This window comes from Electrophorus electricus, chromosome 6 (assembly GCF_041902795.1).
Source record: "Electrophorus electricus isolate QZ-2024a chromosome 6, ASM4190279v1, whole genome shotgun sequence".
NCBI lineage: Eukaryota > Metazoa > Chordata > Actinopteri > Gymnotiformes > Gymnotidae > Electrophorus > Electrophorus electricus.
In genome coordinates this window covers 26,316,993-26,329,007 of record NC_137502.1, presented here as the reverse complement: position 1 = coordinate 26,329,007, position 12,015 = coordinate 26,316,993, and the positions used below count along the sequence as shown (strand labels likewise).

General features: G+C 43.2%; 2 protein-coding genes across 6 annotated transcripts in view; both read right to left on the bottom strand.

Moving 5' to 3' along the window:
- Positions 1 to 2,203, bottom strand: part of LOC113591534 (AT-rich interactive domain-containing protein 3B) — a 33,341-nt gene extending 31,138 nt beyond the window's left edge. For both annotated transcript variants that reach the window (XM_081716132.1, XM_027032066.3), the window contains exons 1-2: positions 2,004 to 2,203; positions 22 to 690 (exon numbers count right to left, since the gene is read on the bottom strand). In XM_081716132.1, the coding sequence (XP_081572258.1) occupies positions 22 to 690; positions 2,004 to 2,039 (705 nt within the window). In that variant the 5' untranslated portion in view covers positions 2,040 to 2,203. The remainder of the gene's footprint in view (positions 1 to 21; positions 691 to 2,003) is intronic.
- Positions 2,204 to 3,000: 797 nt separating this feature from the next.
- fam219b (family with sequence similarity 219 member B) lies at positions 3,001 to 11,194 on the bottom strand. Of its 4 annotated transcripts, none has more exons than XM_027032068.3 (6): positions 10,993 to 11,190; positions 10,035 to 10,146; positions 9,672 to 9,753; positions 6,764 to 6,835; positions 6,369 to 6,414; positions 3,001 to 5,937 (listed from the first exon to the last, which is right to left on the bottom strand). In XM_027032068.3, the coding sequence occupies exons 1-6, from the start codon at positions 11,062 to 11,064 to the stop codon at positions 5,788 to 5,790; spliced, it is 534 nt and encodes a 177-aa protein (XP_026887869.1). In that variant the 5' UTR covers positions 11,065 to 11,190; the 3' UTR covers positions 3,001 to 5,787. The 4 variants fall into 4 exon arrangements, with proteins under 4 accessions (XP_026887869.1, XP_081572256.1, XP_026887870.1 ...); XM_081716130.1 differs by having other exon boundaries at positions 11,022 to 11,161; XM_027032069.3 differs by lacking the exon at positions 10,993 to 11,190 and adding an exon at positions 10,344 to 10,953.
- Positions 11,195 to 12,015: the final 821 nt, after the last annotated feature.

The following is a 12,015-nucleotide window of genomic DNA, read 5'->3' as shown; positions in this document are numbered from 1 at the left end:
GATGGAGTTTCCTTCCCTTACCTGTTTGAAGTGTTCCTCAAAGCTCCAGTCAGCCTGACCGTTAGGGGAGGTGGCAGAGGGCGGCCCCGCCGGAGAGAGGCCGTCCTCGGGCTCCTGTTTGACCCTGACAGGGGGCGACGGCTCCCTCCGCGGCCCAGGCACTGCGCTCCCGGTGTAACTCCCAAACGTTGGCCCCTGCGACCTCGCCGCGCCCTGCTGCAGAGCCAGGGTCTGCTTCCTCAGAAACTCCAAGCCGCTCACCGGCCCTTCCTCTTCCTCCTCTTCCTCATCCTCCTCTTCTTCTTCATCCTCGCTGCCTCCGTCCCCCTCCATCATCTCCTCGGCGCCTTCGTCGTCGTCATCCTCGTCATCGTCACCTGAGTCCCGCCCGCCGTGGCCCCTGTCGTCCTGCTGCTTGGCGCCACGCTCGGCCCCGGGGGCTGGACCTGCGTCCCCGAGCCTCTGCGCCTTGCCAGCCGTACTGGCCGCGGACACCCTGGCGGCAGCCAGGATGGCCTGCTGGGCAGCGACCTGCTGCGCGTACATGAGGTGAGCCTCCCGCAAACGCCGCTCCTTCCGCTCCGTGTCCAGGCGCGCCTGCTGCTGCCTCTGCAGTTGCTCCATCACGGCCTCAAGCTTCACCCCCGCCGGACCCCCCTGGGGGTAAGCACCACCCCCCAAACTGCCCTCCTGAGAGCAAGCGAGTGAGAGAGAGGAAACAACAAAGACATCAATGACCTGCCATAAAAGCACAAGTCAAATTACGTCTTGGAAGCTGAGCTTCTTAATGCAGATGGGTGCAATTACACAGGACAGCTTCCATAGGTCGCGTTTGAGCTGGTGAATGTTAAAAGGGACACTTCTGAATGAGTGTATTTGAGCCCTTGCTTTAAGTCAGGAGACAACAACATTACGGTCTTCTCACAAGAATATTTAATACAGCAATTAAAACGGCTCGAGCGTAGTATCCGAGAGACCCGTTTTTCATAACACACCTTTCCCAACGACAGACAAGCGTTCTTTATTGACAAAGCCTACCGACACACCAAATACACGAACCCCAGCGCCAGAAGATCTGAGCTCAATATATCCGTGTCTTTGCCGAGTGCCGTGAAGCAGTCTTACAGCTTATCTGATCTAATGCGCGAGACAGAGCAGGGCCGACCGACCAGCTTTTCCGTTCGCTAAGGCGTGGGCCTAATCATGTGGCAAACCTTCCACAGACTGGGGGCAATAAATTATATGACCACCTTTTATCGCAGAACAACTTAAACATGCATTTGGTGCAAATTTTAGAAACTAAGCAGAGTTCATACACTAAAGCAAACGCGAGATCGAGAAACGCTTTCCGAAGCCTAAAAACCATCTGACAGCTCTCGAGGCCACGAGCCTTGAACTGGACATGGGGCCCCGCGCGCCGGAGGCCAGTTGAGTTATGACAGTTTTAAAAGCCTATTTAGAAATGTGTATGATTCCAAAATCACGTAACATCGGTAACGTTGTTTTGTTTAAAAGCTCGGGTCCGATCAAAGGAAGGTCTCCTGTCTCGCCCTTAATCAAAGCAACATGCGTTACGTTGAGTGAATGCATATGGCGGGGCGCCAGGCGCGCGCGTATGAATGACCACAAACAGCTCAATGATGTGCGCAACTGCCACAGAATACATTTAGTCCGTAAACCTGGACAACATGGAAGACAGACATACAAAAAAATTACTTTCAGATAGCCATCCCGGTCGATTGGCTGTTTTTTTTTTAGCTCGTAGTAACGCGGTGTTCAGTTTTAAAAGGACAGAACAATAATATCGTGAACCACGCGCCACCGAGTGCAGTCTACAAGTTCTCGCCAGAGTAGGAACATTTTCGCAAATCTCTGAATGAAGTCCGATGTGGTCTCATTCGGAGACACCGGGGATAGAGTTTTAAAAACCGCGTGCACATGAGGGAGTTAAAAATCACTCGTGCCGGGCACGGTGCCAGAGCTTGTCGCGGTAGGCGACTCACCATTTGTGCCTTTCCGCTGCCGGAGTTGTCCACCATCCCCTCTTCCTCGGTTTATCCTTTCCCTCCCTTCTCGAGCGCTCTCTCACTTGCCAACAACGCGTCGGAAAAGCGTGCATACAATTAACGTCTTCCGTTACAAAATCCTAACCAACTATATTCGGACGCCAAAATCGGCTTTCGTGACGTTGATTTGTGTTTAAAAGGGGGGGGGGGGGGGAAGAAAACGAAAAGAGCCCGATCACATATCTTATACGGCTCGCGTTCAGGTTACGACTCCTTTTCACTCGATTTTAGTTCTTCCCCTTGCATTGCACCCCCCCGGCCGCAGCGCACATCATCAATAGGACCCGCCCAGTGATAGCAACAAGTTCCAGAGTTCCTGCGCTGGATTAATTTGGTGAATAGTTACAAAACGCATGACCCCGCGAACGGCGTGGTTACGGCTATTACTGCTTATCTAAGCATATGAGCAGCGTACTCGACATGTTCCAGCTTTTATTAGTCTCACTATGATCAGGGCTGTATTGTCATTTCTGCAACAGGCACAAACGCCAGCTGAGGCATTATGGAACTAAGCGTGCCGTGTGATGTCAAGCGCCATCAACAAAATTAATAATTTTGCATTTGTTTCACGAAGAGCAGAAATACTTTCAGAAAGTAGGTTTGAACATGTCATATTCACGTGTGGAAAGGGAGCGAACCCTAAGCACCTTGAACAGGTATGGATAGGTTTGCTTGCGGGCTTCTAGCAATTCGTGTAGCTCAAGTTCACCACCTAGTTGTAATACATGGAAGGTGCAGGATAACACTCAACCTAAACGTGGCAAACTTGACGAGACGAATCTAAAAGTTTTAATGCGCAAATTTAAAACGAAGGTAATAATCGCATATCTTACTTGTTCGACTTTCACGTAGTGTGCACATGTAATAGGTTCTGAAAGACTGCTTAAATATAAACCTCAAGCAGCGCAGAGAGAAAAACAGCTCCACCCATAAACAGAATCCGAAGTAAACTTTAATACGGAATATTTATCAGTTTGCTTACAATAAACGGTCAGATACTACACAGGTGTGTTATTATTCCAAAAATATGGTTACATTTAGATACAAATCCCCCCCCCCAACAAAACGTTATATTGCATCTTAAACCGAGTATTGGTTAGCAGTCACCATATGCTATGTGAACAGATTGTCCAGTTAGTTGCATAGAACAGTGGTGTAACAGACTGTTTTGTGGTCTGAGTGCAACATTTATGTGCAAGTCACCTACTCAAAATGCACCCCTTCACAGAACACACAGTAAATAATATTTCAGTCAGTAGCTACAGAGTCAAAGTTCTTTTTCTCCATCCAAAACCTGCAGTAACTTAAAACATACCATGAAACCAGCCTCCCTCTCAAGTTATATGTGTAACACATCGTATAAGATGGACTCCATATTTCCTGACAATAGCTAGCACCTGGCAAATCCTTGGAAATACCTTTAATTCTTGGTTTCCCTCTTTTTCATTCTTATTTTTATAATAGTAAAATGTTGGGAATGGTTACAGCCAAGAGTATGAAGCTGTAAGTCAAATCCAACAGTTCCTCTCCCTCTTTTGTCAGGGGGTGGGGTCCATCTGGTGGAGCAGCATGTGTTTGCGTTGTGCTGACTCTGGCTGCTCTAGCAGGGAGAGTGGTTTAGCTCACTCCGACCACGTTCCACTCAGAGAATACGTGTGCTGCACCCAGAAATGCCCCATTACTTTCAAAAACCCAGGAGATGAAGAAGTGTTCACAAAACTGGACAGAAACGAAAAGTACGTGAATAACATCATCAAAAGGAAAGAAACTAGACCTGCTTCCCCACAAACCAGTAACAATTAAACCTTAAGAACACAGTGCGTTTATAAAATACTGCACTCAAGTCAATCACTGCAAGCAGCTGTTTTCTGCCAGAAAAAGTCCAAAATCACTGCAGGTGGTCAGCTGTTTTTTCAAAACTCCAGCAGCTTCTGAGTAACAGATCTCCTGCGGTGGACATAAGATTAACATTTACAGGCCGTCTGTGTTGGTAAACTCAATGCCAGCCCATGTTGGTATTCATGCTGTTGTAGAGAGGCTTTAAAATATAGTTCCCTGCTGTTCTGGGTTACACAGCGTCCAGTATTACACACGGGGGCAGGAGCACGCCTCCCTGTGTACTCACACAAAGGTTTTCAACAGGGCAAAAATGAGAATCTCACATTCGCATAACCTTAAAAAAAAGAAATAAAAGTGCTAGTGTTACAGCAAACGTTTAAAGCTTAACATCAAGCTAAAAAGTAAAGCTTGTGTAATATAAATGCATAGACCAGGAGAGAAAACAGCCTTACATGCTTGAGCAGAGCGAGGTGTCTTCCCTCAAGTACAGGTGAAAATGACAGAAACATGTAGTATGCGGGCTGAGTGTCCAGGCCATGACATAACACTACATTTGTAACAGATCAGGGCTGGGCTTCCCAAAAGCATCATAAAACAGCAGAGTGAGTATTTAAGATTATCTTTTTGGAGGCAGGGCCCTGCGTGTTCCTTCCATGTCACCGTTAATGTTGTGCAGCTCCAGGCTTTGAACGTCGCAGATGTGATTGTGTAGGGTCTTCCCTACCATGCCCAGATCAGATTGCCACATCTGCTCAGCACTCTGGGCTGTAGCCATGCAGGGTGGCAGACTGAGAACTCCGCTTTACAACCTGGTTAAAACTGTCCAAAAAGGAGGGACATTTGTCCGGTCCAGTCCTCAGGGACACCCAGACAGTCAATGTATTTGATCTATCCCAGCTGATATGAGCAATCAAGAGCACAATTCGTACATAGCAAAGACGTGGACTATATCAGTGTTTCCGAGGACTGAGTTGGGAGAAGACAGCCTACGATGTGGCTACTTTAGTACGAAGGCCAACGTGTATAGGTAAGTGTTCCAACCCTGCACAAAACCCACTCACTAATGAAATAACCTTGTTAGTGATGCCTTGTTAGTCAGATGGCATTTCTGCCTGCCATGACTTGACATGCCCGATTCAGCTCCATTTAAATCACAAAGATGCGTTTGCTCAGCAGAAACAGAGGAATGAGCAAAGCGTGAAGTCCTCAGCCGATGAGACTTCTGGTGTCTTGTGAAAATCCCCACAAAATCTCTCTTGAGTTGACCTAAATATTCGAGCTACCTGACCAGTCCCTTGAAAGGTCACTGTAAAAACAAACAAACCAAAAAAAAAAAAAGAGGAAGACGACCACGCATTTTTTTGTTTGTGAACAAATGTTTGGTAATGTCAAGGATGGCGAAACAGTTTCAGAGTGGTGAGGGATTATGAGCTAGCCTGAGGAGGACATGTAACCTGGATCAAAGCTGAAGTTTACTGAGGTGACTGTTGTACCCAAAAAAGAAAGAAAAACAAAACGTGTCACCTACTAGACAAGGCTAGTGTTGAAGGCTTGCACACATCCTGCCAACTTACAATGACCTTTGCATTTTGATGCTTTTCCAAAAAGTGTCACCAGAAGCACAATGCAAAGTCATCATAAGAAGAAACGCATAATTAAGGGTCACAAAGAGGACAGCTCTATTCAGTCATGATCTTTGGAAAAAGACAGGAGATGACCGAGATCATCACAGAGGCTCTGGGAACCTTACACAGCAAATCATTAGGATTTACACTGCCTCGGCGACAATCCTGACCAGAACATTGGCCGTGCTGGCCAGCACAGTGGGCTACGGGCTGAAGGTTAAGGTCAAGGCTTAAGGGCACTGCTGGTGGAGCAGGGCTCACTGCATGGAGCAGGACGGGTGGGGCAGGCAGCAGCAGATGGAGGAAGCAACAGTTTTGGGAGGCACAAGGTCCAGGTCTTCGTCATCGGGGATCTCATCCAGCCGATAGCCATCAAGCAGGAGCTGCCGACTGACCTCCGGGTGCACCTTGAGGAGCAGAGGCGACGAGAGAATGGGAAAAGGAAGGAGGTGAGTGGGGATGGGTGAAGCTGGAATGGGAATCTCACACAGTAGCTGTGTTATTTTTTGTTGTTTTTTATTTTTGTTATCTGTTTCATCACTGAGTCATGCCACGCTAAAGTGACAACATGTACTACACAACTGGGCTTTGTAAACCAGTCTCTGAGATGTCACCAGGTGAAAAGCAGTTCTCAGGCAGTTGTTTTTGGAGTCCTTCGTCATCTACAGCTGAATCTGGGTCAAAGCACACACCACACTATCGAACCAACCAACCCTAGCATTCCAGCTGACCACAGTGCCAGCACACAATACCAGCTGCTGTATGTTAGTGAGTTCATCATCCCTCTCATTTGAGTGGTTTTTAATCACTATCTGAACCGTTCACCACCACATCCCACCTCTGCAGAAGAGTATCCAGATGAGTTCTGCTCCAGCTCGACATCACTGCAGGAGAAATCAGGACATCAGAAAGACACAACAGAAGTCTACTTTCACGGGGATGCACATACACAGTAGTTTTCAAAATTTTGCTGCAACTGGAGATTGGATGTTAATGGATTTTGTATGAAAGTACAGGTTTCCCCAAAATGCAAGACACTGATGTGTTCACAAGAGAAGTCTGGCTGTTCTTGGCAAAGTACTGAAGGCATCAACTACCAGTATCAGCAGTAATGAGGAAGTAGGCAAGTTCACACTCTCAAAGCTGGAAGGCCACCATGATTGCTTCATGCAGTGAATGTGGATCTTAAAGTGTGAGGTCATTAAAGCACCTCAGTGTATCTTATTGATATACCTGTCCGATTCCAAAGACATCGCATCTTCTGGATCCTGGCTAAGTGCTGCATATCCCTTATTGAACTTCACACTAAAAAGGAAACCCAGAAACATCATTCACCTCATTACTGAGAAAAGAAAACAAGCGTACTGATCTAAACTCACTCATCTTTTATTGTAGTACAGGTGGCTTTGTGAAGTGAAGAAAAAACACTTAAGTGTTAAGTGCAGTTCTGTTTAAACATTAACAAGCATCAGTTCTTTGTGTGTTTGCTAAAGGATGTAACCATTTGAACACATTTGTCTGTGAAAGAAAAAACATTGTGGCATGTTTCCTGGTTGTAATTTCAGTTGCTATTGCTTTTTTGTTGCATTTCCACAAATTTGGTAAATCGAAATAATGAAAGTACTTGAATTGCAGAACAAAGTTTAGCAACTAATTTCAGAAGTCCAAAAAGGCCAGTTTTGACTGATATCACTGGACAACAAATTTTTACAAAAGGCATGCTTCTGAGATAAAATTAGCCAATTTTAATTAGGTTGAAGGTGCTGAGCACGAATTTGACAATATAAATGCTGACTTGGCTACCGTTTCTTAGAAATTCAGTTTTTTTATGCATTAGAAAAAATATGAAATAACACATACTATAAGAGAAGTCCTGTCTATTTGTGACTTTGCTTTTCCAGTCGTTTATGGACCTGCTCAGGATCATCTCTGACTAGCGCCCAACAGTAATCAGCCAACACAGAAGTGGACCACTTCCCCTGGTATCTTTTCTCAAATGCTGAAATGTCCTGATGAAAGCGTTCGCCATGCTCGTCGCTTACCATGCCGCAGTTTTCAGGGAAAAATTCCAAATGGGAATGAAGGAAATGGATCTTTAAGGACATTGTCAATTAAAGTTTGAGATACACTGACAACATGTCTTTAACCAATTCCTTGTAGTTTCCAGCCCTGACATTCCCGAGGAAGTTTAGTTGACACCAGACGAAAGGCATCCCAAGCCTTTTTCTCATTACCCTTAAGCAGGTAGTCGAACTTCTCGTCTATGAAGAGTTGACGGATCTGAGTACCCACAAAAATTCCCTCTTTAAATTTTGCTTCGCTGATCAGAGGGAATTTCTCAGACATGTATTTAAACGCTGATCCATTCCGATCCATGGTTTTTATCAAGTTCTTCATCAAACCGAGTTTGATGTGTAGGGGTGGTAGAAGTATTTTGTCCGGTTCTGCCAGTGCTGAATGCTGCAAATTCTTCTCTCCAATCTTCAGGGACTTCCTCAGGGACTTCCTCTTTCTTCACATAGTGCAAAGAACGTGCTCTGCTGTCCCATTCACATAGAAAACAGCAGTACTTTGTATATGCCAGCGGCAGACCCATCAACAGAGCAACTACCTTAAGGTCAGAACAGATATGCTAGCCATACTTACTGTATTCAAGACAATCCAGCAGCTGCTTCATGTTGTCATATGTCTCTTTCATATCCATGGCGTGTCAGACAAGAATAGATGGAAGACGATTTCTATAATGCAGCAATATTGCATTATACTCATTTTTGAAGAGTCTATAAACAATCACCATTCTTGCGGGTAACGTTGGATTCCGAGGGCATTCAACAAGCTGTTGACGTCAGAGCAGAACACAAGCTTATCTACCTTTCTGAAGAAAGGCTCTAACTGCAGATGCCACTTTCGATACAATGTCACTCGTACATTTTCCTGAAGAAGATTCCATTGCTGAAAATCTTGAGCCTAGTAATTCTGCTTTGCTCTTGGACAGCTCTAGATCACTAACGAGATTGTTCAGTTCTTCCTGTGTTATTCTGTGTGGTGCAGTTGATGCACTTTGACTGAAGTCAGGATCAGTTTCCTGATGATCATCTGACGTCGAAGGTCCAGGAAACTCCAGAGTCATTTAGTCTCCATTGTCATCGTCTGAAGGATCATTAGAAACTTCTGTCGGAGGTTCGGGAACATGAAGTCCTTTGCCATGCAGAACAGGTCAGATAGCAGAAGGTATATTTGTATATGCTATTGCCCACTTCTTCTTCTTTGTAATGCCTCCAGAAACAGGAGGCACCATGCAGAAGTAGCAGTCAGTTATGTGATTGCTGGGCACCCTCTATACCATCGGAATGGCAAAGAGCATCGACTTTCTTTTTCCATTGATCCATTGTGACAGATTTGTTGCATACGTACAACAACATATGTGTGGGGCCAAAGTCACCGATCTTGCATCCGAAATACAGATGATATGCCTTCTTCACTTTTGCATTTGAAGCAATGTCCTTCTTCTGATTTGAAAAAGTCACTTCTCCACAAATGTAACAAGAATTGTCCACAATATTGATACAGTTATGAGCCATTGATACTTGTTGATGGACACTATCTGAATTACTTCAGTAGTGTTTATAACACAGCTGGAATTACATTTAACCTAACGCAGCTGAATTTACATCTAACATTACGCTTAGCACAAGAAGTAACAGAAATAAATTACTTGTCCTATGGTGTCTTGCTTTATCTATCTCCCTATTGCGTAATCTTATGTCAGACAGTGATGCAACAGACCTTCCTGGGTATGATCATCATGATGAGATACAATATTTCTCAGTATTTTGAAATATTAAAAATTGTATCTTATAGCTGGACCTAATACAATGTCTCTTATGGATCACATGGACTTATCTTTAAAACAAGAGCCAATAACTAATTTTCATGGTTATATCCGTGTTTAGGACATTGAAATCATTAAGAATTGCACCTTATTAATTCAGAAGCATTTTTGTTGTTGTCCAGTGTATCTTAAGCAAGCAATGTTAAGACAATTAGCACATTTTAGCAAAACTAATGTAAATTTTAGCAAAACTAATGTGACAAGCAAAAGGTTGTTGGGAAAACACTGAACAACAGTGAATTCACTCACGTTTTAGCACCATGCCTGAGTGGCAGTACAAGGGGTTTGCCTTTCTTCTTTAACGCTCTCCTCGCCATCTCTCTGTGTTTCTCTGCACATGTTCATATACAGACAGAGTAGCAGCAGAACAACCAAAGAAACACTATTTTAATCAGATTAATCAGTCCCCAGATGCTACAGAAAATCTCATATTTAAGAAAGACAAGTGATTGGTTGTATTAACTAAGTACGCAGAGTATATTTACAAAGGAATAACATTCAAACAGGCTTGAATTAGTTAATGCCAGCAGCGACTGGGGACATCTCTCTATTGAAGTGGAAGCTTAGCTGTTATTTGAGCTATTTCTGCAATAACAGAGAAGTACTCCTCACGTAGTTTCATGTGTATAGCTGGAACCTTGGACATAAGATACGGTCCTCTCTTCTCAACCAGTTTATTTCCCCCATCTAGAACGGCCTTGGGTTTGTCGCCACAACCCGCGTTCTGCGGGTAAAGAAATGTAGCAACATACTTTGTTTCATTATATCAATGCGACATCGAAATCATAGCTGCTTCTGGCAAGGTAGGACGTACTAAGGTAACCTAGCCCAGGTAAGGTAGAAAAGTGTGTGTGTGTCTGGTTGTCTGTCAGACTTTTTAAGTAGCTACATCATGAGTTGCTGGATAACTATCTATCTTACCTAGTAATCAATCCATGATGACATGGAAGGCAAGGACAAAATGTCTGGCGTACCGCACATAAGGGCTTTACGAGTTTACTGACGAACCAGAATAAAAATAATTAACGCTAGCTATGTATTTCGCATATTACTCATTACAAATTGGACGCTGGAAATGAAATCAACAAGTAGCCTGTTTGCTACAAATAGCTAGCTACAATTTATTGCATTGTTTGACAAAATAGCTAACTTAGCTAGCCAGCAAGCTAGCGGTTAATTAACCTAACCAGCGACACGTATGGCGGTTCATGGAAACAACATAGTTCTAGATTTAGATATAATTTGACATTGCTAGCTTCAAAGCTAACCTATACATCTCAACAATGATCAAGGCTGAAAAACTGGATTGTCTGACAGCTAGTTGGCTGGCTAGATATACAGCTAGTTAGCCGACTGTCAAATTAGGCTAGCTACTGTTAGCTCGCGAGCCAGTAAAAATGAGTTTAGCTACTTAACGCTACCGTTATTTTAGTCAGATTCGGTTAGCTAACGTTACCGTTATGAGTTTAGTCAGATTCGGTTAGCTAACGTTACTGTTATGAGTTTAGTCAGATTCGGTTAGCTAACGCTACCGTTATGATTTTAGTCAGATTCTGTTAGCTAACGCTACCGTTATTCGCGTCGACTTCGAAGAATCACCAGCAAGATTGTCTGTCTCTTGTTCTTCCATGATATCGTTCATGTTTCAGCCAAAAACTAAAAAAAAAAAAACCCCAAAGGCAAAAGTCATGTCTCATATAATCCTAATGCATGTCATGTTTACACAGGTCAACTAAAACCAGAAACGTGATGAAAACAGGAGCTTTCCAACAGGGCGGCCGCGAAGGTGTATTTTCAAATTAAAAGTACCAAAGCAAGTTAGCCTAGCTGGCTACCGTACGTATAAAATACTACTTATTGTTCCAAACATACTTTGATGTAATACTAAATGCAGCGTAGCATAAGAGATTTTTGTAGTTTATGGTTAGTGGTTAAGGCTTTTGAAGAATCACTTGTAGTTGGATAAAATGCCAGGTTTTGAATGGCTTTGCCTGACCCCAGTTACACCTACTTGAGGCCAGTTTTAAATTGCGTTTGTTTGCGTGAGTTTTTCCGTAAACAAAGATATATAAAAATGTATTAGGCTTGCAAAAATTGTAAATGAAAAAAAAAAAATAATTAGAGAATCTTATACCAACTATAAGTCATTATGAATTTAGAAATCATGATGGAATTTTAAATCTTTATTTATTTGGGTTAATGTGTATAATTTTCACTATTAATATATGAATTCATCAAATATAATCAGAAATAAAAATGAAAATATGCGATTAGATGTGATTCTAAGTTACATAGCTCAACGTTTAGCAAACATTTAACTACCAAACGAATTTGAAGTGGAAGCAGTGTTTTGCAAAGGATGACCACAAGGTGGAACTAATGCGCACTAATTACATTAACCGTCAGCGTACTCAAAATTATTCATCAGGTTTGTAAAAATATGATTATGATATGACTTTTTCTTGCTTGAAATGAAACAAATCCTCACTGTACTGTAAAGCTTTGAGCAAATGAAAAATTCCATGTAAACAATATTTTTCAGGTACCATCACATAATTCAGATGTAAATGATAATTTATGCATTTGTGCATTA